Source organism: Dromaius novaehollandiae, chromosome 3 (genome assembly GCF_036370855.1).
Source record: "Dromaius novaehollandiae isolate bDroNov1 chromosome 3, bDroNov1.hap1, whole genome shotgun sequence".
NCBI classification, from domain to species: Eukaryota; Metazoa; Chordata; class Aves; order Casuariiformes; family Dromaiidae; genus Dromaius; species Dromaius novaehollandiae.
In genome coordinates this window covers 95218270-95245975 of record NC_088100.1, presented here as the reverse complement: position 1 = coordinate 95245975, position 27706 = coordinate 95218270, and the positions used below count along the sequence as shown (strand labels likewise).

The following is a 27706-nucleotide window of genomic DNA, read 5'->3' as shown; positions in this document are numbered from 1 at the left end:
GGAAGTTTTCCTAACTTCAATATATAAGAAAAAGATCCAAAATCATCTTTAGGAACTTCAGATTCCAATATATAGTAAAATTTTGAAGATTTGCAGCATTCATTTTCAAGAATAATTTAGGCTTTTAGTAATGCACTTTCAGTTGATTTCCAATGGAAATCATTGTCTGAGGCTTTTAACCAATTTAGGTTAACACCTTGCACAGTCAGTCTCAGTATGCATAGAATACCATTGAATTAAAAATTCTGGACTTTTACATGGTTTCTAGACCATCTGCATAGTTCACCTAAGCTAATATTCTGTGAATTGCCTGCCTATGTAACTAGTATAATTGCCTATTTCATAGATTTACATATTGAGGCAAAAACAAAGGAAATAAAATGCCCATGAATTTTAAAAAATCGATACTAAAGTTTGTATTTCATTATTCCGATTTCAGTATTCTGATCATGCCTGGACTATTCTTTGTCTTTTAATAATCTACTATGAAAACAATAAATTTAAAATATTAGAAAATTACAAAAACAAATTAATACACAGAGCATTGATGAAATAATGATGTGCATATTTTATAAAAGTTCATGCATACGTATTTCTGTTTGTTTACCTCATCAACAGTATCAGGTTTTTTTTTTCTCACAGGTGTTTAGCAGTGGGTAACTGGAAGAATGAAGCTGACAGTATGTGAGTTCAGCTTTCATCTGTCTGACTCAACTATGCCATTGAGAATGGTTCCTGATTACTATGTGGTACCTCAGAATCTAGCTCTTAGTTCGAAAAGTTATCCTAAAAATAAACGAGAGTTTTGCCATTTGCAGCAATGAATTCATTATCACCCATAATTCTGTTTCTTAAAATATAGTTGTTAGTATAATTCAGTACTTGAATATATCATGATTATTTACAAACTAGCCTGGAATGCTTTTTCAGTTTACAGTGTGAAACTGAACCTCACAGAGAATTCATAATATGTAATTTTACCATTCTAGATTTCCTCTTACATAAAATATAAACTTCAATATGAAGTACATTATGTTCAGACATTTTCATGAAAGACATTGCAATCAGAGCCAGAAAGGGGATCTTTGTCTTCATTATCCTGTAGTAGATTTTTTCAGTTGTAAGAGCAGCATATAGATATTTAAAATGACAAAACATATAAAAATCTTCCTAAGTATAGAAACAAAAGAGGCTCAAGAGCTCAGTTACTCTTTTACCCTGCTCTAAGACGGCACAAAACATATTTACAGCAGTCCTGGACTGTGTTTAAGAAACTGTTTTTAAAAGCATCTAATGAGAGAATTATACTAAGCTTAGGTAACTAGTTCCAGTATTTAGTTATGTTTATTATTATTTTACCCAAGAGTTAACCTATTTTTATTAGATGTTAAGCAGTTGTTTCTGGATATGGAATACATTACCCTCACTATATGTCACTTATTTGTTACGTAATTGCTATCATGTCTACCATCATGCACATTTCTACACATTGCTTTTTTTCTAGACCGATTGCCAACTGGAGTGGAACAAGAGGGAGGAGATCTATTCCACTAAGATCTGAAAATGCCCATTTCCTTTTCCCCAAAGCATGTGTCTCCCAGTCGTGCTGTTGCTGTTTTTTGCTGGCTGGCACTTTGTGATAGCTCAGGGTTCTCAAACTACCCAACGTGGTGAGCTGTTCTTTCTAGATACCTCCCAGTGTAGATTCAATAAATTACTGAATTTTATCAATAACGCCGTGGTTTGCAGCTACAAAGTGGGCAAATTAGCTTTTGGGCCAGTCTGACCTCTCTAGGAAATTCCTTTCTGAGTTCAAGTTATCCCATAGCATGATATTATACCATTGCATTTGATCCGGTCAGTTGTGGTGAAATTCTTGTTTACCTTCTGGATCAAGGCTAAAACATAAGAGCCCTCTTGCCTAATGAAAATTCTACTTGGGATCCTGAGGAGAGTAGGAATAGTTGTAACTCCTTTTTTTAAAATAAAAAAATTAAAAAATAAAAAAAATCATTGCTTTTCTGGCCTCAATTACTTCCTGCCACTGGACATAAAGTTAGGGCATGTCTACCATTGATAGAGTAGAAATTAAGCTAGCTGTAAGCAGGAAGACTTTCCAAAAAGTGTTGAATGTCAATAAAGTCACTTGAAACGAGAGCCAAGAAAATTGCGAATGACAAAATGAATTATATTTTGAGTATGCATGGGCTGACCCAAATCCCATTCATCTCTATGGAAAGACTCCCTTTCACTTAAATAAGAATTAAATCAGATTTATCATTTATTAATCTCTATTGTGTTACTTAATATTAAAAATAGGTTACATTTGTCTATAATGATATGTGTAAGCAGTGATACGTAACTCTGTATGCAGTCTCCTTTCAACAACCTACTTAGCCTCCTCCGCTTACCTTTTTTATGTTTTCCTGCGTGGCATACTTCGGTTTTGTGAACGATGCTTTATAGCTCTTCTCAGAACAAGCTCTGACGCATTGTGTACTTTATCAGCTTTGTCATGCCATTAACAGCAATGCCTGGAAATACTTTCCATGTTCTCTCTTGTCTTTCATAACACCATTGATAAAATTAGCTACGGAGAATCCCTAGAGTTTTCTCTTATTGATACACAGAAAACTTACATGGTAGCACTTATTAAATATAATGGCAATTTTGCTTCAGCTCTCATGCATTTTTAGAGAAGTAGATCTATAACATTTATTGAAGATGTGAATTTAGAAATTGTTTACATGAGCATCATTATCATACTTAAAGGGAATTTTCTGAATGAATTTATAATGAAGTTGACCTGGAGTATGTTACTAATAGCAGGCTAGGAAAGTTATTGGAAAAGTCTACGTAAGCAAACTTCTCTAACTGAAGCAGTCTCTCTGGTGACCTCAAATGTTTCGGTAGCTTCTTTGCAGCTTATTTTTCATGATCTTGGATTTCCATTTTGCATGCCATGAAGTTCACAGTTGATGCACAAAATTAATCTTTAAGTGAACTTAATTTTGGTACATAATATACAGCGTCAATGATCAGGGGTTAAAAGGCAAGCTCTCCCAGAAATGAATCATGGCACATAAAGCAAGGTCAAAGTGAGTCCTTCCAAGATCTGTGTTTTGAGACCCTGTATCTTGCATGTTATTGAGAGCTCTAAATTTTAAAAACATACTCTTGGTTGGCTAGGAGTGCTTTTCTGATGCATTTCAGCTGTGTGATTTGCATCCTCCTTCATGCAAACATAGAACCAATTCAGAAGTAGGAATGTGTGTTGAATGTTTTTTAATAAGATGGAAGTCTGTTATTTGATGAGTGGATAAAACTGTAGTAGCACAGCACTCATCTAGTCATCTTGGAGTCAGGCTAACAGAAAACTTGTGTGCAATCTAAGATAGTGTGGATAGGCAGCTTTGTGATTTAGGTGTGGTCTAAATGGTAAGCAGTACTCATTAACTAACTCATGAACTCAAAAAGAGTTCCTGCAAGGATGGACAGTAATGGAAGAGGGGTAAAGCATGATAACATAAAAGCTGTCTGTGAGCTGCAGTACAGTATGTGTGAGAATGCTATAAAGAGAGAAATGATAGACCAAAAATTCATGATTGATTCACATTCACTAAAGAGAGCACTAGTAGTTTAACACATTTCCATCCCAAGTACTTATTGCTCTTCTGTGAGGAGTTTTCATCCTAGCATCAAAGAAAGAACAGACTTGTGCTTGACACAGTTAGGTTTTCGTTCATAGTCTAGTATTCATGATTCAAACTCACCTGGATTGGCAGTGTAATACCTTTTTTTTGTACTATTATGTATAAGCCCACTATCAAAATTAGTTTTAAATTAATTTCATAAATGCTGGGGTATGGTTTCTTTGGAATTGCCTTAGAAAATACTTTTTTTGATGGGGAATTTTCTACTCATGCTTTCCTTTTTTTTCTGATGAGCACTGAGAAAGAAAACCTTGTTCTTGTTTACTGCTGTTTTTCCACAGAGAATGGGTCTTTGTTTGATACTTTTACATTCTTCCTCCTTCAGGGAGTTTCTATCTTCCTGATACAGCAGGGTTCTGGCAATAGACTTCAGCACACCCTTGCTCCAATTAGTGTAAGTTAGGCCTGCTGTTCTTAGGGTAGAACCTAGCATTCCTAAAAGGAAGAATGGAGAGATATATGAAAAATCCCCCTTTTTTTGCATCTGGCTTGAGCTACTTTAATAACATTAAATAATAAATCTTTAGTAGTTCATAACTTCCTTTACCTAGCAACATACAGGATAAAAAGAAGAAAAGAGTCATTTTGGATCTCCAGAAGCTAGAAGAGACATCTTCACTTAATGCTGGTTTTAAATATTCTATTCTTTCACGTGAGCTTGGCTTTGGTTATCCATGTTCCCAATTTGATTAGTATAAATTCTGCATGGAATCGCTATTGAGAGCACTAGTAAGCTAAAACAAATGAAAAATGCAGCAGCCTGCTTGCTAATCATATCAATTACAAGAATACATTGTATATATGATCTAAAGACTGTATTTAGTTACATACTTGTTTCTAAGTGCAATTTGAGGTGTTGATACTGACTTGTCTGCACAGAAATAGGGATTTTAGCATTTCTAAAGCAAACTTTTAATTTTTTTGATGTTAGTTTAGTACTTTTAGTACAAGTATCTTGTGGTTAGATACTTTTATTTCAGAGTAACCTTTTCTGACGTAACTGCCCAGTGTAATGCTCCCCCACAGACACACATTTAAAAAAAAAAAATTGTTTGTCTCGTTTTAAAATAGAGCATCAAATTCTGAAACAAAGGTATACATTGCATATTTCTGCTGAAGCTGTTAAGTGACTTGTAAGCAATTTAGTTATTTTTATTTCTGTCTTTGTAGCTAACCTCATTCCATTGAATTTCACTTAATTAAACAGTCTCCATCATTGCTTTTTCCCATCAAGATAAGTGTGCTTCAGCTTTCTAAACTGATCAGTGAGATGGCTAGGGGCTACATTTTTTCTATAAGGGTCTTTCTAGTGTGGTTTAAACCTCTGGTGTTACGTGAATTCCTGGTGCTGGTCTTCAGGCAATAGTACAGAGGCCATGTCTGTATGCAGGTTTCTGTCCCAGTGAGTGAGAGGTATCCCTAACTGTTTTTTGTTAGTTTGTTTTTTAATTGTTTCATTACTAGGTCGTTGGGTTGATTGTCTTTAATCGTAGTTAATTTTGATTTTAGTTGGGAGATTATTGTTCTTGTCACTGATGGCTATATTACTAAGCTGATTTTTCAAGATGATAATAAGGAAACAATACAGAAAAAAGTACTTATTTTTTCCACAGTCAGTCTCTCATAAGAACCGTAAAGTCCAGCATTGCTAATAGTACTGGTCTTTATAAATTAAGTCAAGCAAAAAAGAAAGATACCTTACTGCGTGCAGCAGTGTTCATAAATACTAGAGTTGGAAGTTTGTTGGTTGGAGGTTTTTTTGCTAGAGCCTATCTGTTTTTCATCATAAGCTTAGAAACAGTCTTTTTTTTCTTCTTTACAAATTACCTTGGAACCTTCAGCCGTGTCATAGTACCTAAATACTTGAACACCTTTGATTTTTCTGGATTATTTTCCATTTGCTTTTGGCAATGTGGTAGGGAGATTGCATACAGACAGGGATGTTTTTGGAGGGGAAAAGCTCAGTCACAAACTTAGAATTTTTTCAAATATGTAATGGATCGTGTGGTGAGCATGCTTATTGTTTTTGCAAATCCATCAAAACTCACTATTTTGAGCAGTTTTCACTCCTAATTTCTGTATTGAGAGGGCATGCAAATATTAACCTATTTTTGGCATAATGGTAGAAGATGGTCATTAGTGAATTTAAGGATTGATCACTCAAGTCTTTTTGAAAAGGAACTTTAAATAGTGTCTTTTCCGGGAGACAGAACTGACTGTCCAGGAGAGGTCAAGGTATGTGAGCTCAGGGCTGAGCTAGAGGAGCTGGCCAGAAATATTTTGTTTCCTATGCTTTTTTTATTATTCTACTATGACTGCAGTCAAAATGCTCCTTAAGAAAAAGGACATTGTTATTTTAACTCATGATATCATATTAGCTCTGTCTGCCACATATGCCTGCCTCTCAATAGGCAACTAAAGCAAGGTTTGCTAGGGAGTTCTCTGGAGAGATACTGGGGGCTGCTTGTTCTTCCTGAACAAGTAGGTGCAACTTTGCTCATGGCTGGGCTGTTTTATTTGTTTTTCTAGTGTGATACCTGAAGACATATATTCTTGCAACAGCCTTTGGTTGTAGAAAAATGGTTTAGTATCCATTTCTCTGGTAGAGAACTAAGGACCAGAGGTTAGATCCAAGGTCGTCATTAAGTCTATAGTTCAGTCCCATTGTGACGTCCTTAAAACTGACACCTTTTCATAAAGGAGAAGGTCAGGTCACTTCTTTAGCCCTGGGGAATCTTCCTATTGTTAAGGAGAAAAATGTTATCCATCTCTTGAAAGCTGAACTGAATGAAAACTAAAAGCCATTTTGGCTGTCCTTTACTTGTTACAAAAAGGATTTTCTTGCTGTCTCTCTTGATAGGAGGATGAATACAGCCTGTGGGCGATGTTTTGACTAGAGATAATGTGTTCGAGTTGTAACTGTAGATGCCCTGTGTGATTTTTTTTTAAACCCCTTCCAACTCTATTTTCTATTATTCTGTCCTCCTAGTTTCATATGTTCTAAGATTTTCCATTATATCTTTATGAATGCGCATAGGCTTTTAAGAGAGAGAGATATAATAATCTGATAGGATATCTCAAGGTTTTGCTTTGCTGTTTCAAAGGCTTTGTTAATTCCCTTCTTTCTTGTATCTCTGCTCTTTTTTTTTTTTAATAAACTAAGACCTTTGTACCAAAAATTCTCTCTTCCATATCAAGCCTTTTTTGAAGATCCCCTGAGCAAGTTACATTGTCCTGTGTTTCCAAGCCACCTAACAAATACACATGCCTTGACTAAAATATAACTTAAGGAGAAGAAAAGGTACAAAACAGGATTTTCTCTTACAGTTAGTATTCCTTCCTCCCTTATCCTCTGTTGTTTCTTCCCCTTCCTCCTCTCATTCTTTTTTGTCTCTTTAATTTATTCTGTGAACATCTTTGGAATTGGAAGTACCATTTTTGTTGTTCATTTGTAAAACTGCAAATCTTGACAGTGTATAAATTTGTAACAGAATGTTCAATTATTTTTACAGTCTCTGAGTTGATAAATCACTCGGAAAAATTAGTTCAGTTAACTAGGATCTATTCAGTAAAAAGAGAAACTGCAAGTTGCATCTGTATCACATCGTTGGTTTATTTTTTACCTTTGTTTAATACTTTAATATACTGGAAGAATTCCCAGAACATCCAGAGTGCAATCCCTGTAGTTGTCAGACTGTGTGTTTATTTTAGAAATGAGTCTGGTAATTTTTACATGGAAACCTAAAATTGTGAGGGGGTGCAGTCTTTTCTTATGCTTGTATTCAGGGGGATTTTTTTTGTTGCATTTCTTTTCTTCTTCTGTTTTTGGTTTTTAGTGTTCAGATGAGGTTGGTCTAGTTCTTAATTATGAAATTTTAAAAATATATTTAATAATACACTGAAGATTCTAATGTTCCCCAGAATTGGCAAGTGATTGAATTGGTTAATAACTTCTGATTTACTTTCTGCTATTATAGTCTTGACTCAGTCTTCTGGTGCTAAAATCTGTTTTGGATTCCATGTAGTCCTTGGGACACAAAAAGTGAATCAGGCTGTTGTGTTTTTTTAAGAATGCCCAACATATTAAATGTATTACAGGTAATGTAAGAGGGAGGAAATAGCAGCCCATATCCGTAACTACAGCTTGTCTAATTTGTTACTCTTGACAAATTAACCTTGACTCTTGACTCTTAGCCTTGCAAATAATGATACCTTTCAAAAATGAGAGAGCATTATTTTGCAAAGATTACACATTCTTTTCTCTTGAAATATTTTAACTTTCTGCAGTTTTAAAGTGGTAATGGTGCAGGATAGTATAATTTTTTTGATTGACTTCTATAGCCTAAATTCATGGTAATCTGAGTATGGGAAAGTCCCTGACAAACAGGTAATCAGAGTAAGGGTAAAATATGTCCTTTCTAATGTCTAGTTCAAGATTAACAGCCCATTTTTATAGATGACTTCATATAGTCAGTCTAGACAGTCTAGTTATAAAAAATATTTTTTTACTTTTTTCCTCTTATTCACTGAAATCAATATGGTGCTTAGGATAGTGACAAATAATGACTTTCTTTGTGTCTGTGTAATCGCTATAGCATTCTCATTAATAGTATAAATGTCTGTCTTTTTCCCAGTGCTTAACACAAATGGCTAGCTCCATGTATGAAGAGTTGATTCCCCTGCTCATTGTGCTTAGTGTGTGTGCACAGAGAATGAATATCCTCTTGTACTACTGACATTTTTTTTGACTCTTCATGCAGAAGGGTTCAAGTAGCCATAAGTAAAATTCTGGTCTCTTTCAAGCAGTAATTTTTGTAGTCTCTTAACTTGAGAAGCAAATAATGTCGCAAATGCTTTTATAAATATTATTTCTCTTTAAATAGCCTGTCTTTTAAGCCCTTCACATTTACAGCTCACATTGACTTCAGTAGGTGTTCCATAAATTCAGTTGTGAATATTGCACATACAATGAATGATATAGACAACATATTTGTCTCTTGCTCCTTAAATAGTAGAATGAGAAAGCATAGCTTATATGAAACTAGCTGAGGGTTGCTGTCCTCTTTCTATCGTTTTTCTCCTTCCTCCAAAAATTCACACTTTACCATGGAAAACTAAGAAGGAGATAGAGTTAAATAACCAAATATGTCCGTTACATTTGCCAGTTTTCATTCCAGTCACACAGCTCCAAATTTTTGGGGATTTACCTTCTGAAAATAATTACCAAGTTTTTTCTGTTTGTTTTGCATCTCATTGTTTAACCCTCTAGCAGGGAATTGTTACTACAGTACAGCAATGCTGTATGGACGAAGAGAAGTCTTCAAAAATAGGGAAAATATCCCAACTACCTACTTGGGAGTCAACTTAAGATACTGTGGTATTATAATGCCTCAAATTTTGGTATATGGTCACAGCAAAGTGATTCAGCAAATGGCAGCAAGATTTCCAATTCTGTAATGACTATGAAGTGACATTCAGAAGGCTTGCATATTAAGTGAGGAGCTGAATAGGACTAGTCAAAAGGAAGTGCTAAGCACAAAGATGGCTCTGAACTCCTCCCTTCTCTGGAACTTGGACACTTGATGCTGAGGTGCCTCAGCTCATTCAGATTCAGAGCCCGAGATCATCATCTGATGCTTAAAATCATAGAATTACTCTTTAAAGGTATATGGTTGTCATTGTTGCCCACCATTTATCTATAAATTTAGTGGTTACAGCATTTTTCAGGAAATAGGAGACCTTTAAAACCAGCTGATGGAGTTTGAACTTGCACTCGTTATTTTCCAGAGACATACCTTATTAAGTGGGCTGTGGGCTAGGCTTGATTTAGAAATCTTCTGTCATTTCTCTTGAGGATGATCTGCCATGCATCCTGGAATGCAAGACCTGGGGAGCTGATAAAAGGGCGTGCAAGAGAAAATCTGACACTATCCGTATGGCTGGGACATTCATCTCAGAGGAGTGGCACTATCTGCTTCCCTAAATTATTGCTGTTTATTATCTAGCAGATATGTATTGTGAAAGGCATACGCAGCCCAAAGAACAAGTTGAAGAAGCCTTGGGCCTATGTACCTTACTTACTCCTGAGTGCTTTAACCAGTAGCATCTCATGCAGAAAGTGTGTGCTTAGCGCTGTTGCAACATGAGCTCTGGTTAATGCAGATTAGGTAGGAACAAAGTTCTGGCAGTTCTGGCAATAGCATCTCTGGGCATATGCCTGCAAGGAGCTATTGGAGCTGAGGGGGCAGGCCTTAGATCATTTTAATTATGAGATGGTAGGAGAACATAAGGTTATAAAATAGATGAGAAAAACAAAAGATTACTTCTTAAATGTTTTTAGTTCTACAACTTTTCATTAGCATATGCAAATATACTTTGTTATGGATTTGTGTATCTCCAGTATCAAATCCAGGAACAAAAGAATATTGCAGTTGTGTGGACCTTGAAGAAAAACAGCCTTCTAAAAGCAGTCAGCTTGGCAAATCAACATTTGACACATTGCAAACCAGAACCGTTAACTTACAGAAGTGTCTGCTTGTTTGTGAATTTTTAAATTTTCCTTTAACATATTATGTATTTTCAGGTTGAATGAGTTAATTGAAAGATTTCTGCAAGATAATGATCCTGAAAGCATTCTAGATGTTGGTCCTGACATGCGCAAGATTAAGTATTGCTTCATTCACGTGAAGGTATATCTTTTAAACATACATGGAGGTCTGGCTGGCACTAAGAATATGAAGGAGGCATTCACAGTTGAAAAGTGTCAAAAGAAATGCAATGCAGTTGAGAGGCATTGCAAAAGGGTACTGCAGTTTAGCAATGCTGCGAAGTGCTTGGAGGACTGGTATAAGTTGGAAGTCTAATTAGAAAAATGTGGCAGGATTGTGTAGAAACCCCAGCAAGGTCTCAATAATAAGAGAGCACTAGAAGTTACAGGAATCAACATAGATATCTGTAAATGGATGGATGGATCCATCTGTATTCTCAGCACTAGGGAAGCTTTATTTGGACAAGCTATGTTGAAAAAAAATAAAAATACAAGAGTAAAGGTACCATATCCTGAATCTTTTGCACTGACTGTTTTGATGGTATTGTAAGACCTACTAGACCATGGAGCAAGCCAGACATGTTTAAAGTAGGGAGAATAAGTGAAATTAATAGAGAAAGAAATTGAATATAGCATATACTTTTTTTGTATTTTCTTATTTTCTGTGGTTTTCCCATATAATAATTTGTATGTTCCTGACCTCAATTTATTGTCCTTAAATGTTAGTTTTAGTTGTCTTGTTAATACTCAAATCATGGTATTATCAGAGTACACTGGAGTTTATGTATAGAAATATTAAAGTAAATTGTAAGCTTGTTAGTGAAGACGAACGAATTCAGCTTGTTCCATGCTTAGCAAAAAGCATGTAACTTGAGAGTTAACTGGTGACATGATTTTCCTCTTTCAAGAGCCTAGAAAGACCTTAACTTTGCTACCATAGCTAGACAGTCAGAGTAATTACATAGCTGGAGATAAAGTTAAAAGAGCATACTTTTTTTTTCTTCTGTTAGCAACTGATGAATCATTCAAAGATTTCTGGAAAAAACCTGCTCTCACAACACGTTTCGGAAGAAAAAGACAAGCAAGGCATACAAGCAGGAAAAGAGGAGTTGAAGAAACTGAAAGAACTTCTGCAGCAAAGAGACAATGAAATCAGTATCCTTTGTGAGGAAAAGAAAATATTTGGGTTCGAGCTGATCTGGCTACAATATTTTTTGTGTGTGTGAGATGGGAGGTAGCTGTATGAAAGGAATTACTCTCTACCGACTCCAGTGTGTTAAATCAATTACTCAGTTCCCAACTTTTATGTGGCAGGACCCCTGCTTTGCACCTGCTCCAATTTCAGTTGTGACCCAAGCCAAAATCCTGGATCCAAGCACCACTTAGCTTTAGAGAGTTCCAGCCAAGATCCAAATACTGTGTATCAGGCCGTGCCTAAAACACTCTCCTCAACCAAATGAAGCCTTTTGTAGTATGGGAAACTGTGATGCTATATAAAGAACAATTTATTACCTTACAAAGAATAGAATTTCCTGTAAGTGTTATTTTTAGCCAAATGAAGTGCTACTTTGGGGACTATTGGACTCTGTGCCTTTAGAATAAATGTAAAACTTGTGCTCTTTACATACAATTTTATATTAAGGCTAAGGCTTTTTACGTATAAAAGTGTTAAGTTGTTCAGATGTGCTTTGTCCATTTTAGTTGCTCACGGGAAACATATGAGTAACTGCAGCATAGCAAAATGTAGGGAGTGAGTTATTTTTAACTGGTCGACAGAACTGTGGGCAGACCACAGCATCACCATGTCCCTAACTTTGTGGCTGCTTTGTGGGCAAAATTTGAATAATGTTAGAGAACTGAAAAAAGAAACTTCTAAGTTTATGGAGAGCAGAGATTCTTTTACAGTTATTAGTTTAAAAAAAAACAAAACAAAACACCACTCACTTGCATTCTTTGTGTTCACCAATTTCAGATCAATTTTATATGCCAAATGAGAATAGTTTTTTACTTCATCAGTGTATAGCATGCTAGCAGTCTAAAGTGAGGTGGCAGGGAAACTTTTCAGTTTCTGTTGCATCTGTCACAGAAGATAAGGTGTTTATTTTCCAAAGGAGCCTTTCAAATAAATTTAGCTATAACCTTGATTTATCATTCCTTTAAAAATGGTTTAATTTTGGTTTAAGATCTGGATTCCGCAAAACATTTTTTCCTGAAGTAAATTCATTTAATCAATATGACGTTGATAATGAAACAACAACAAAACAGCTATTAAATAGCCGAATGCACTTGTGCCTGGTAGCTATGGCTTTCTTTGCCGAAGTACAAGCAAGAAGCTTGTTGCTTAATCCGCATTCTTTAGAGATATATAGGAGGAATGTAAGAATTAAGACTTTGAACAGAAAACTAATATACAGATCTACAGCTTCTAACAATCTTACAATATTGTTAGAAAATTAATGTCATGGCTAGCGTGATAGCGTGGTGAGAAGTGTGGAAGCTGTTTAATCATTGAAGTATGAAGTTGTTCTTGCCTATAATAGCTAGGAGCGGTCATAGTAACTAGTTTGTGAAGTGTTTTATTACTGCTGCTTAGTCTTGTAAATAACATACCCCAAAGATTGCCTAGATTTTCTGCTGTGCATTTAGGATTAAAATGAACAGTGCATCAAAAAATATACTGCAGGGAGTCATGGTTTTTTTGCAGCATGCACACAGGATTTTCATTGTAAGCCCCTGTATGCTGCTGAGCAAAATGAATTTGTACCAAAATATACTTCAAGTAAATATGCAGTGTTACTGGTGGAAATTTCCTAAATACCTGTTCTCATTTTAGTAAACCTTCTTATTGTGAAAAGCTTGCAGAAGTGATACACTTGCCAATATACTTGTGAAATTTAAGGCTTTTTTTTTGCTTGTAAATTTTGTTCATTACAGAATTTAAAAAAGAAAAAAAGGGAGTGTCACACAATGGCTATAAATTACTGGAATTGTCATTCCTGTTTGTCTATAAACAACCAATACCTTTGGCCACTTTTATCAAAGAATTCATTTAATGGGATCAACGATTGTGACCAATGTGTGAATTTGTTAGTGCTCAGTAAAAATGAATCTGCTGTTTCAAAAAACTGAGGTGAGTGAATATAATTACAAAGAATATGCCCAACTTCAAATTCACATTCACTTAAATAAGCTTCCTTATGTGAATTGTTCCACTTGAATAAAAAGACTTTATGTAACCTTCTGCTTTAACAAAGGTGATTGTTGCCTTATCGAAAAGAGATCTTTAATTCCTTAATATATTTTGCAGATATTCTAGTAAATATGCTAAAAAGAGAAAAAAAGAAAGCACAAGATGCCCTTTTCCAGCTTCATGCTGTCTCTGGTGGTTCTAAAGTCTTGGAGCAGTCTCTTTCTATAAACTTGGAAGAAAGTCGGAGCCCATCTAGCTGTGTTAGTCTGAAAGAGGCAAAAGATTTCAGCTTTTCAGTTCGCAGACTGCCTTTTCTTTCCAGACAAACAGGTTAGTATAATCAATTAAGGGAGCAGTTATTGGATTATTACAATATGAGCTTCAGCGCATTCAAATGTGTAATGGGACAGGAAAGTTTTATTTTCAGTATCAGTAGTATTATGCTAATTCTATATCCACAAATGCCATGGCTTCAATTTATGGCCCTCTCAAGGTGCTGGTGGCTTTTACAGACTGATGTCAATCCTGTGTTGAACAGTCCTCTAAAACCAGAAGATAAGTTGAGTTGCAGACCCTCATATCTTTAAGTAAATCTATTCTCAGAAGAGGATATTTTTGAGTATAGTGCGCAATACATACTAAGAAATAACATTTTTCCCGTGGAAGTTCAAATGTACTTTTAATGGGAAAAAACCCTAATCCAGAACCACAGATATTGGAAAAAGTTTCGTGTAAGCATTATTAATTGAACAATTTCCTTAATCACCAATATACACATTATAATTTTTTTCCTTTTTTTAGTCTTCCAACTTAGGACAGAAATATTATCTTCAAATAAAATGAAATTTTATTAATTATGCTTCCGGCTGTTAGATCACGTGGTAAACACAAAACATTTTGTGATTATAAGAATCTTTAAGAATATATACGTTTTTTATATTACACAGTTTAGCTACCTGGCTTTTACTTAGCATTTTAACACACTATTGTGATCATTTTTATTATTACAAAATGAATGTGATCAAATGGACTCAGGCCTCAATTCAGGAAATTATTTAGACATTTTTGTGCATGTAAGCAGCTTTATTGAAATCCTAACATCTTTCTGGAGCAAGATCTTAGTAAGTGTTAAAAAACCCAAAGTTCTTCTGTTCATGTATTTTAGAAAAAACTATTTAAATTGTTTGACAAGTGGTCCAGTAATTCATATCCTTTGTGAGCAGATTAGAAACAGCTGAATTCTTAAATAGTGTGTTCATTTAGTATAGATAGCACACTCAGCACAGCTTTACCATATGGTAATGCACTCATCAACAAATGAGTACTATTGTCTTATAAAAAAATTTTACTCTGTTAGTCTTTAGTCTTTTGTAGTAAAACCAGTTCATTGTTATTCATGCTTTATTCTAATAGAGCTGTTCTGCAAAATTTCATAGGTAAACATACCAAATGCTGTTCATTGAAAAAAGAATTATTTGGGACAGATGGATGGCACAGGCAATCTGCCACCATGATGAAGTATTGTCTTTGGTTAATCAATAAGTAAAAGTAAATATAATTGATTCATGTCCTCTTAGCACAATGAGTCTTAGAGAGAGTTACATGGGATGAGAAGGTAATTTTTTTTTTTAGATGAGACTTTTTGTATATGATTATGTATTATATGGCTTTCTCATTCTGTGAGTGGCTGTAAACTTATTTACTTCTTTACAGTTTTCTTTTCAATAAAGACACAACACTCTGTCTGTAAAGTGTGTTCTGCACAACAAGGATTTTGGTAGCAGTTACACTGTTACTCTAGCAACTAGTACACTAGAAGTAAATTTTGAATGCTCCATTAAGTTCACAGTGCTTCTTTTAACCAATTAAATGGTTAAAGTATTATTGTGTGTGCAATTAATTAGTTGGCGTGAGTTTAAAAAAATTGTATCCTTTTTCCTTCTAGTGTATGTTGCTATAGGTGGCTTAAAAAAGGTACACTTCTGTAGCACCATATTGATATTTCCTTTATTTCAACTAGAAAATCAGTCACACTAGCTGTGATTTAAAAATGCTTTCTTATTACTGATTAATGTGGCCAATGTCTCCTCTTTCAAATATTTTGTATGGAAGTAAAATTAGATGGTATTCATAGTTCACTACAGACTATGTGTGATGTATGGGGTCTCAAAACATTCAGCAAAGACAGTGAAAGGTTATGAAATTGTTTTGTTTTATTCTTTGTTTTTATTTCATTGAAATAATGAGGAAGCCAGTATGTTCAGCTCCAGTGCTGAGAAGAGCTGTGTTATTCCCATTGCAGTGGTCATAGTGTTTTTATATTTCTATGTGTGTTCTGTTATTCTGTGTGATTCTGTTATGTGTTAAGAAACAATGATTCTATTTGTATCCTGAAATTATGTTTGTTACTTTGCTGTTTTAGCTCTATCAGCTCTTACATTTTTAAGCCATTGGAGTTTCTTTTACATTTATGCTGGGAGTATATATTAAAAAAAAGTTTGGGCTTAAAGAAACTCCGTGTGTTTGTATTTGAAGGACCAATGACCATATACATAATAAATATTTTAATTATTATGCTATAATAACGGAAATGTAAGCACATAGCAAATCATAGTGTCTTAAAACATGATATTATAAAGTACATTCATATAAAATACACTAACTGTAATTAAAAGCCTAGATTTTTTAAACTGGATATGCATAAATTGCTAGTAATATTTATATTCATCCAGTTTATTCACCGTCCACGCAGAAAACTTTACTCGATGAATCAGCTTTTGTATCCTGTAACACATATATTAGTTCCTTAAAAATGTTTGAGCACAGATGCAACTGTTGGAGGTTGGAGGATCTGAATCTAAATACTGCTAATGAAAGCTGAAGGTATGTTAACGTTTTAATTAGTGTTAGTGTAGCTGAATGTAGTGGAACTCTCATGACTGTGAATTCTCTGACTGAATCATTTTTTTGTGATTCTCACTTAGTCTTTTTGCAGCAGAAAGAGGGATTCAGTCTCATTAGCTTTTTAGATGACATAACCAGTTGAATCTGTTTAAACTTTTAATATGAGATTAGAAAAGATGGCTAGTGCCCTGGAATTAGTTTAGTTTAAATTCCTTATGTACTCTTTATAGTTGAGGAGAGCAGCTTCCATTATTATAATAAAAGCAGTGTGCACTTGTTACTTTTCTGTCAGTGAACTGGTTAATGATTTTGGTGACTACTGTCTTCTCCTAGATGTTGTGAAAATTGCTAAATAGTGGATCTGCACTGATCACAATTTGTGTCCTAATGTGTCTCCGTAATTTGGCTACATGGGTATTTACTTTTAAAAACATAAACTGCTTGCTTTTGGAACAATCGGTTTTGGGTCAGGTTCCGATATCCTGGAATGACATTCAGTGTGGACATGAAAACAAGAAGGTCCTCAATAACCAAAATTCTAGATGTGAACGTGGAAGTCCTCCTTCACGCTCACTTGTTAATTAATTTTTTTAATTTTTTGTCATATTGCTCAGAGCGCTGTGGATAAATAAAAAGACATTTTTGGCCACTGCATACACAGCCACTACTGTAAGTGGCTGTATATGTTAAACTGCACTCCTTTAGAGCAGCTTGACATTCAGCTCCAAGTCTAATCCAGTCATGTTGGCAGCATATGGATTTCTATTATGTATAGCTGTTCTAATGATAATGTCTTACAAAATTATTTCTTGAAAGGTTTCTGGTATTGTGCTGGAAAATACTTTAGAGTTAGTTACAAAACTTAAAAATTAATAAGAACATTGTTAATAATACAACCTGTACAGACCTGCCAGCATGCCTTAAATACACCTTTGGGAGACCACTTGTCTTTGCTGGAATATAATGAGTTTCACTCCTTTGTGTCTCTACTGAGAATGATAGTATTTTCTCCCTAGTGTATAAATAACTTTATTTTTCTTTGTTCGATTTCTAAAAGTTCCTAGATAAGAAGCGTCAATATTTAGCTTTGTATTATAAATACCATTTATATAAAAAAGTACCTGAAAAATAGACTGCAAACTATGTATTTTTCAAATCAGCATGTAGGAATTTCACTGTTGAGTACCACTGTGTGGTACCAAGAGACATGTTTGAGAAAAATTCACCATGTAACACTTGTAAATGTATGCAGAGTTTTAAAACAAAGTTCTGAGAGTAATAGTGAGCAAAGAGAAAACGAGTACCAGGACAAGTACTGCTGGATCAATATCACATAAACAGAAACAGTGTGTCCATATGGAACGTCCCAGTTTCTTTGTAGGCAAGTTACTTTTTGATATCCTTAGCTGTGAAATGCTATAAAATTTCAGATGTCTATTACTAGTTTTCTACTTTATTATAAAGCTATAACACTGCAAAGATACATAAGTGCATTCTATGGCAGCCAAAACTCAGCTCTGCTAATGGCTAGAATATAGCTTTCTTTCCTATCGGACTCAGACCTGGACACATTTGTATGCCTCAGACTTGGTTTATCTCATTTGTTCTATCTAATGATGAAGCAAATATGCGATTAAATACTGCAGTCGTTAGATTCCAGAACAGTCGTTTTTTAAAGATGAGGAAAAAGCAGTGCAATTTGTATATTGCTAATTACTGCAGTATTATTAGCAATAATATTAACATTAATATTTTGGAAAAACACATACTTCTGCGTAACAGATTTCCAGACTAGTTGAAGCCATTGCTAGAGCCTGATTTTACAACGTTTTAAGGGTGTGTTTAACTTTACCCATAAAAATAATACCATGGGATTTATCAAGTATGTACTTAGATCTTTACAGAAACAGCAGCTCAAACAGTGCAAATTATATTGACCAGTTAGCATGGATTGTGTATAAATAAAGGAGTTTTTATGGTGGTTAACTGTTAAGCATTGCAGTTTCTTACACCATCTAGTTGGTTAAATGACAATAAATAGTAATACTCTTGCAAATTGTTAGTTTCAAAACCCACATAGCACAACTTCCAATCATAGTAGACAGTTATTTGGTTGTGTAGCTGCTTGTTTTATTTATTTTCTAATTTAATATTTCAAATAAAATAGCCTCTAAAACTGCTTATGTTTTTGTTAGTAGAGAAAAGCTTGTCTCATGTATATCTGCTTTACATGTTCATGAATTGTACTTCTGTACACAGGGGGGGTTTTGTAAAGAATCCTTTTAACTGAAAGGAAAGAGACAATCTGCAGCTCCAAATGAAGTCAGGTCAACTGGCAAGTGGAAAATTTAGATTTTGCCAGCCTCCTCATATGGATAGAGAATAGATCTCTTTAACATTGCTGAATATCCTTTAAAATTGCTTAGTAGTTGAACTAGCAGTCAATTGTCATACTTCTTGTTTTGTTTGTGAACTCTCAAACTTTTGCAGGATTACAGCCTTATTTTGGAAGAGATTGCATGCAGGAATGGGAAATAACTTCTCTCTTGCTTACCATCTGTGATAATTTAGAAGGAACAAATGGATTTACAAGAGTTGTATATTGCAAGCTTCGTACATATGAAAGAACCAGAACTATCCTTAAGAACAGAATACTAAAAAAATTAGAAATTGAAATCTTAGTAGTGCTGTTTATTCTAGTTTCTGTGAAGGAAATTCACTTCTTATTCACTCTGAGATTTTTTTAAACATGTCATTCACGTGGTGAATTAAGAAGTGGTTAACATAATCAGCTTATCGAAAGGTATAATCAGATATTGTACAAGAGGCTACTGATGAAACTAAGTAGTCAGGAATTAGAGTAAAATACTGCTATAAAAGAATGCTAAAGATCATTGAAAGAAAGAGTATTAAAACTTTTTCAGGTCTTAAACTGATCTCCAGTGATAAGAGATCAGGATGAGTTCTACAGCAGATCTTACCACCTTTTTTCACAGTGGGTACTTCACATACTCTTTTGAATTATCTAACACTGCCATACTGCCACTTATTGTACAGGATGCAAGTTGACCTCGCATGTGCTGCTTTACAACAATGCCTGTGTATGTTGTTTCTTATTTATCTCCTAAACAAGGGAGAGATTGAGAATTTGTTTTCAAGTCCTCTCTTATACCTCTTTCAGTTTCTGTATAGAATGCTCTTTCATATTGCTTCATTTCACCCTGAGTTGCTCAGCAGCTGAGAACACCTCTTGGCCTCCTACTTTTCCTATTTATCATGCTCCTTGTTTCTTATTTTATAGGAAGAAGTTACTTGATTTGGTGTCATAATGATATTAACCAAATAGAATTATTTCCTCATAGCACATAACTTTTGATAATCTCAGAAATGTGTAGGCAAAAAGTAGCTATATTTTATCAATAAATAACTAGTACAATTACATCTTTTATGTAATGCTATTTATTCTTCAGTGTTAGCAAATTCTCTGCCTTGATATTATACTCTCACTTCTTGCAAACAATTGTGTGTGTATGTGAGTCTGTTCTTTGAACCTGGTTCTAGGAACCAGCATGTTAGTTCAAATGACTGGATCATTGAGCTTTGTCTCCTGCATTCTGCTTTGGCAAAGACTGATATTTCAGAAGAAGATTAGATGGTGATTGTCTTTGAATTCTTTCCTGACATTTCATCAGAGAGAGAGAGAGAAGAAAAGAGGAGATGAGACATCATTCCTTACATATTGCAAACCTGAAGATAATATTCGTAATTATTAACCTATTTCATACAAAATCCATCTGAACTATGTACATATGTCTCCTTGTCTATAGTCAGTAAGGATTTGCTAAAGATGTGTGAAAGAGCTTGGGCCTGAGCGAAGGTGTAGAAATTCCAAGTAGAACCTTTAGTGTAATATTAAAGCTATTCTTCATCATTTAAACACTTTCCATACTTTACATCATTTATGAAGATTTCAGTTTACAGCATTTAGGATATCTCAAATGTTCTTTAACTATTTTAACAACCTAGTTAGTTTGCAAACTTTCTTTTTTACTTCTGTTGCCTCAGCTGTACAATCAGCCTCTCAATGCTACACTAAGTGATGATTCTAAAGCCTTACAGAGCTATTTACTCAGTAATTTTAATTTAAATAATGTTTTTACTGATATTATTCTAACTGTAAATGACAGCTGAATGTAGTATTTTCCATTTTCCTATCTCAGTTCTTTATCTTGAAAACAATTAAACAAGGAAACTAAGAGAAAATATATGAAGAAAAACCTTTAGTGAAATATTTGCAGAAGAGATGAGCTAGTATTTGGATTCATAAAGGTTATGAATTTTATTTAGAACCTTTTATTTTACAGTTGATATGATCTGTAAGTTTAACTTTTGTATGCACAGATCTTTACTGTTCTGTCACTGAAAGTAGGATAATTTCATTCCATTATTTTCACACTAGGTTTGCTGTTACTTTTGCTTCGTAAATTCTCCAGACTTACCTGTTAACCAGTCCCTGAGAAAAAGTCATTTCCGCTGCAAAATATATGAAAAGTAGGATAAGCACAAGAACATAGGCAGCCTTGTGAACATACACAGAAAGTTGCATCTCTGGTAAAAATTCTAGTCTGTGATAGAACTGACATTTCTGTGGTGAAACCTGTTTTTACTATTTTTTCCTTATCTGGTCCAGGGATGTGTCTCCTTGTAAAAATGCAGGCATTCACGTTTCTGTTCTATCCCATCCAGGCACCAATTTAAGCAGAAGCAATGTAGCCATATTGTTTCAGTGCTGAGCCTGAGCTAATGATCTGTGTTAAGAGGAAAGTTTTTGTCTTGAGCTCAACACATCAAGAAAATGGCTTTTGGGCCAAAGCTGTTTCATTGTGGACTGGCTTGGAAGATGAATGAGTGGATATATGACTGTCTGTCCTTATCTATATAGACGCACTTCTGACTCTCTTAGTCCATGCTGAATTGAATTTGTATGCTCTTTCAGACAGAAACTGAATTTCAATGCATAACATGCTGTCTTTGAAAGCTTGATATATGAGTCCTTATATTTATGTTCCTCTACACTGTATTTTTTTCTCACTTTCTGTCTGCCCGAAACTCTAAATAGTAGCCTTTAAAGGTAGGAAGTGTAGAAACATAAAGAGAAACAAAGCCTAACACCACCAGCACTACTATATCTTATTGATTTACTACTAATAAATACCAAGTTATAAAGAGTTGATTTCATATTAAATGGAATTTTTTCTGGACAGAAATGTCTTTAACTGCTTGTTTAAATGTTTCTGTAGGTCAGGGCTGATATTCAGTGGTTTTCAGTATGTATTACAGTCTGTTTCAGGGTGTTCTCCTTGGTGATTAAAGCAGAGGAATACGCAACTGTGGTGTCCTAGTAATGTCCTAGGTTTTGCTGGTGACGATGGGTTACAAATCCAGCTGAAAATAATACCAGTTTATATGCTGACAGATTTGCTGTTCTTGGATCCCAAGAGACTTCTTTTAGGAGGGAGTGCTAGGTATCATGCTGCTGTGATTCAGTGAGGCAGCAGTGCAGCACTGTCTGTTAAGACTGGAAGGTTGCCAGCAGCTGACATTTTGGCAGGCCAGCTCCTATCGCTGAAGAGCCTTCACAGATTGCATAAGACAGTCAGTTTAGAGTGAACAGACCAGAACTTTTTAGGTTAGTCCAACAGTTATGCCATGAAAGAGGAGAACTTATTTTGTAATACCCATTTTAATCAGAGAACACTGTAAATCATAAAGACATAACTACATGAGGAAGAATGAGCAAAACACTGTAACTTAGTAGCTGGGCTGGGTGTCTGCTATTATTTATTGCAGCATGATATCTTTCATAAATCTGCAACAAACATAACTCTTTGGCTATGAATTTAATTAATGTTTCAGATGAGAATTCCAGAAAATGCAAAGATAAATTATTGGTGCAATAAACTGAGTTTTACAGAGGCTTAAACGTTTTTATATTAAGTCCCAATAATCTTGTTCATTTTAAAGTCTGTACTTTAGCTCTGATTTTATTCATAATTTATGTCTATTAGAGTCCTGGTATGTGAAGCCCTAACTCTAACATAGAGCTACATATAATCTTTCTCATGATATGATGCCATTATTATAAACTGGTAGTTTCAGGATAAGTTGAAGTATCAATGAACCTGGCAAAATAAGAAAAAGTCAGACTTCATCATGCATGACACTGGAGTGAGTAATACTGTGTTGAATTTGATTTTTAGTGTATAACAACATTTTTCCTGTATAGACAAGTCTTATTTTGAAATGGTCCTCAGATTCCTGCTTGCTTGTAGCATAATTCTGTCAGTGTGAGAGACATATGATATCATTTTTCCTCCTGCTGGATTTGTTTTACTCCTGAAATATAAACAACTTGGTTACCAGAAAACAGTGTGAATATTGTAACATTCAAAGAACACAATAAATCTTAGTAATAGCTTCAAATAGTTGTATATGCTGATGGGCTTGAGAGAAATTATTTTGCTCTCACAAAAAAATTTATTAGGATCGTGTTTTGACCATTTTTAGCAACTTCCTTTATCTTTCACTGAGAAGGTTTTTGAGGTTTTTTGAGAGTTTGGTGGAGATCTTACCTGCTGTGCATCCCATTCAGGGTTTAGGATTATTTTTTACTAGGCACTGTGCAAGCATGTACGAAAAAGAACATTCCTGCTGAAGGGCTGACAAGCTGACTTTAGAATGAGAAGCAAGAGATGGATTCTATAAACAGATGGTGATTATGAATAGCAGGGTAGTAGTGATGATAACACACCAACTGCTCAATTCGGAAAGCTAAATATTTTCATCTCGTATTAAGACTTTTCAAAATATTTATCTTGGCTATTTTATATATTCGTGTAATAATTTAGGGGAAAAGCTTCCTTCTATTGTTGGAAAACCCATAGAAAGCTCCCTAATGGAAAGAATTGATGGAGGTTTTCCCATCGTAATCTCTTCTGTGTCCTTCGATTTGGAAGAAACAGGTCTCAACCCACCAGAAAAATTAAGTGCTTAGCAGTCAAACATATGTGTTTCTTCGGGTCTTTTGGGTGCCTTGTAGTGCTTTGGGATATCTGGGGCCAATCTCTTGACACTGTGGTCATTGCTGAGGCCATTTGCCTCCAAACAGCTGTACCCATTTTACTGCTATTTAGTCAAAAGAAAAGAGCTCAGTGCTGCCTTTAGGCCATTTTTCAGGCTCATGGTTGATTTTTCTCAGGTTGAGTTCAGCATCACTCAGAAAAGAATGAGAGACATTTTCGGTTATGGATCCAGGCAAAATCACGTATTCTAGTCACTCTTCAGCTGACCTACCAGTAAGATGTATTGAATATTTCATTACTACTGTTATACTTCTGCAACTAATACTAAAAATGAAACACTAGCACTTCATGTAGCTAATTTCTTAAATAATAAGCATTTCCTGTAACATAGGGTGATTTTCTGCTACAAAACATTTTCATTATTGGCAAGTTTTAGGATCAAGCAGGAAGTACCAGAGTCCTCTGCTTTAGATTTAGCTATTTAAAAAACCCTTATAGGACTGTACATTTGATAAATTTAACAGTTATTTTCTGGTATTTCAAGTCACAAGGCAAAACATGTATTGCTAAGGCTCCAACCTTGGTAATAAAGACGAGTGCATGTCTAACTTTTAAGTGCATTTTTTGTAGCATGTATTCATGGGATTAATTGCCTTTTTAAATTTTTCTTGTGCTTTTATACCCTTTGGTAACTCTGACTATCTTAAAGATCACTGTTTTACTTCCCTTTTTAATCTTGTGAAAGGAAGAAAATTTAAAAGTCAAATTTATCAAAGAAACACTTTCTAGAGCAAGATAGATTTCTTTAAAAGTTGGTTGCAATAAATACAAAGAAGAATATCATACTGTTCACTGTTATAACTTGTATTTATAGGAGTCTGAGCTAACTTTTGTTTTTGGATTTTTTTTCTCAAAATCTATTATTCTAACTGTACTGCTTCCAAAAGCTTTGTTTCATCAGAACTTCTAGTGAGTTTGTTGCAAGTTTTGCTTGAGTAAGGACTTTGAGTTGAACTCACTGTGATGGGTGAACAGTAAAAAATGAATGTGTTAAGAAGTTTGAAATTGTATAGAAACATCTATGTAAGCAACAATGGATGACTATTCTTCATTACAAAGAAATATAATATAAATACGTGTTGTAAGATTTAAAGTTAAGTGAGCTCTTGCAATTGGCTTTCTAAGATAAAGCCCTGTGTGTTAGGATTTCTGTCATTTTAACTAAGTGTTTATAAATATGGACATAGCATTATTTTTAGGAGATGAAGCCCAGCTTTTGCCTTCTGGAGCTAGATCTCCATTTGCAACATCAAAGGCTGATTTTTTAAGTTGGAAGGATTTACTGAGAGTGGGGAGCGGATCATTACATTACTTTCATTAATTTTTCAGAGACATTGAAACTTAATTATATATTGAAAATGATGTTATGCAAAACCACTTACTGCTTATATGGCCATCAACAGCTTTTTCTTTCCCCACATTTATTTGGTTTTACAAAAGATTTCTGGCTTGTCTGAGATGCCCATCATGTCTTTCTCTCTGCTTCTCAGCTGGGAATCTCTTCTGATGTGAAACGTATGTTTGGAAGCTTGTTAAAGATGCTTTTGGCATTTTTTACTGCCTTCCTCTTGAGCCTGTTTAGATGGGAAAACTTGCCAGTATTTTTGTGCTAGTTTACTCTTTCCTTATCCAGATTAGTCTGCTGAAAAGTAACCTAGTGTTCTCTTGAAGTTCTCTACTATTTCAAATCTTTTTGCCTTCCTGATTCATTAGCCATATTTTGGCTGTCTAAAAAAGCTATTGATTTCTTCAGACTAACTTCTTAAAGATGTTTTTTTCTTTTTGTGACAGAAGGAAGCTCTTCAACTCTTGGTATTTTAGCAATAAAATATACTTCTGAAAGCTCGTGTGTATTTGAAGGGTGATTGAATTCCCTTATTTATTGGCCGTCAGATTTGGCAAATGCATCTGTGCAACTTCTTCTATATTGTTATTATTATGAACATCAGTCCTAAGAGACTACAGTGCCTTGTCATAGAGCCATTATGTGCACATTGTCTATGCATATGGGTAGTACAAAATATGAGAAGCTCTTCCTGTTAGCTTAATCTTCAGTTATTTCTGAGCAGATACTGCTAATTCTGCTAAATAATGAAATAGTCAAAAAAGTTTGGTTTCTCTTTTGGTTGTGGGTTTAATTTTGAAAATGGCTTTTCACATCCTTTTCCAAACAGAAGTAGATATTGCCTTGGGAGACTAGTCTCAGCATATTTCAGTATAAACCCAAACTATAAATTATTGGAAATGTCCCACAAAGCCCTACTTTTTCCAGATATTTGCAATATATTTAGCAGGTTAAGCTAAGCTTCAGACAAATACTTTAGGCTTTTTGCTTCTGTAAGTGCGCAATTTTTCCTTTGAAGTCATTGGAACTATGACTGTTTACCTCAATGAGAATACAGCTCTTAAACTTTTGGATGCTTCTGTGGAATAAATCAAACACTGTTCACTCATTTCTGATGCATCATCTTTTTCTGTCTTACAGTTCTAACTCTGAGACATCTATTTTTTAACAGTGCCTTTTGTTTTGTTCCTTTTTAGCCACTTTGTTTTTCTGTGTTCAGAAACATACTTTTAAAAGAATGATGCCTTCTCAGCAGGGGTTTATGCAGTTTTTAGCTTCATTTGAAAAGGTTTGGAGTGCCATTGAGTTTGGTGTGGAAGAAGAGAATGAGCTACACAGTGAGAGCTAAGGTGATATTTGGTCCTACGTGATGTTGTGCAGTGAGTTCTGTAGTTCTTACTCCTAGTTTAGGTAAAAGCTCTCATTGATTTTCATCACAGGACCAGCCTTGAAAATCTGTGGCTGAGATGCTCGGATGTAGCAAGAGCTACATTGAAAACAGTCTTAGATCTTTTTGTTACTAGATGCAGGTAGGAGATGATCCAACACTTCCGTAAATTAAAGCAGGTGAGAAAGTTGTTCCGATTATACAAAAAGATAAAAATGGTTTTTGTGAGCCTCTGTGCAACCAAAGATCACTGAGATATAGGTGATTATGGCTGCTGTCTTGTAGCTGAAGTGGTGTTCAGTAAACAGAAGCAAAACCAAACAGTGGAGATGCATCCAAAGCTAAAGAGGTGACCTCATGTTGGTAAGCATTTAGCAGGAATTCCAGTTCTTCAAATCACATCTCTGAGTGATATAGTGAAAGATGAAAGCTAGTCATGACAAAGTTCAAAAATGTCCACTTCTATCTTATTGCATGCTTATGTTTCTTTTTCTCCCTATCACTAGTTTTTCTGTTATACTAGTAACGTGACTTATGTAAAAGTGAGTCATTTGGTGACTTGGGCAATGCGTTTACAGAAGTATCTTTTTATGGTATTAGGTCAAATAATTGTATTCGTACTTCTAGTGTGAGCTCTCTTCTTGATTTTTTTTAACATACTTTTACTAAACTAGCATTCAAATAAAGCCAAATTTCATTTTTTACTGTCTTTTCTAGCATCCTACCATAGAGAAAGGTCAATCGTTGTCTACAATCAGTATTCTCACTGATTTTATGCAATCTTGTGTGTGATAATCTCAAACCTTTCCCGTTTGGTCACTACCTGGCCTTTGAGCTACTGTTCCCTCTGTGTGTTTTTGAACTTGCTTACTGTTACTATCATAGTGTTTTTAATGTTTATTGTCATTCCATAATTCCTTCAGATAATGTTCAGCTCAAAAAGTGTATTCTAAAGTTCAGCTCTAGGCAAAGATAATACAGAAAAGTCATCTGAAAATCTTAATATGAATCTTAACATGCTGTTAATAGGAGGTCTAATAACCTGGGTGCCATGTTTGAAATCTTCTACACTTTATTTTATTATACCTATTACATAGTAGCTACTGCTTCCATTATAGGCTTTTTATCACCTAGAGGTAAAAGCCTTCAAGAACATCAGTTTATCATTGGGGAACTAATGGTAAACTTTATGAAAAATCTAAAAAGCAGAGATTAACTTTCTTTTCTATTTATAATATATATTTACACACTATTTTAGGAAGAAACTGTCTGCGTTGTGCTTTTCCCACAATAGAAATCAAACCGCTTTATGCATATTTGTCTCAGTACAATTTTCAGCAACACAGAGTATGGTTCATCACGGCAATAGTTGAAAATTATGAGCAGTCTTTGGCATTAATAACTTTCAATGAAAAATTGAGAACTGATTTCTTGACATCCTTTAGAGTGTGTATATATCTGCTTTATGTTTTTCTTAA

General features: G+C 34.7%; 1 protein-coding gene across 5 annotated transcripts in view; it reads left to right on the top strand.

Moving 5' to 3' along the window:
- The window catches only part of KIF6 (kinesin family member 6), a 185621-nt gene that overhangs the window by 71128 nt on the left and 86787 nt on the right, over positions 1–27706 (top strand). For all 5 annotated transcript variants that reach the window (XM_064509535.1, XM_064509537.1, XM_064509534.1 and 2 more), the window contains 3 exons: positions 10297–10402; positions 11271–11415; positions 13568–13780. In XM_064509535.1, coding sequence (XP_064365605.1) covers positions 10297–10402; positions 11271–11415; positions 13568–13780 — 464 coding nt within the window. The remainder of the gene's footprint in view (positions 1–10296; positions 10403–11270; positions 11416–13567; positions 13781–27706) is intronic.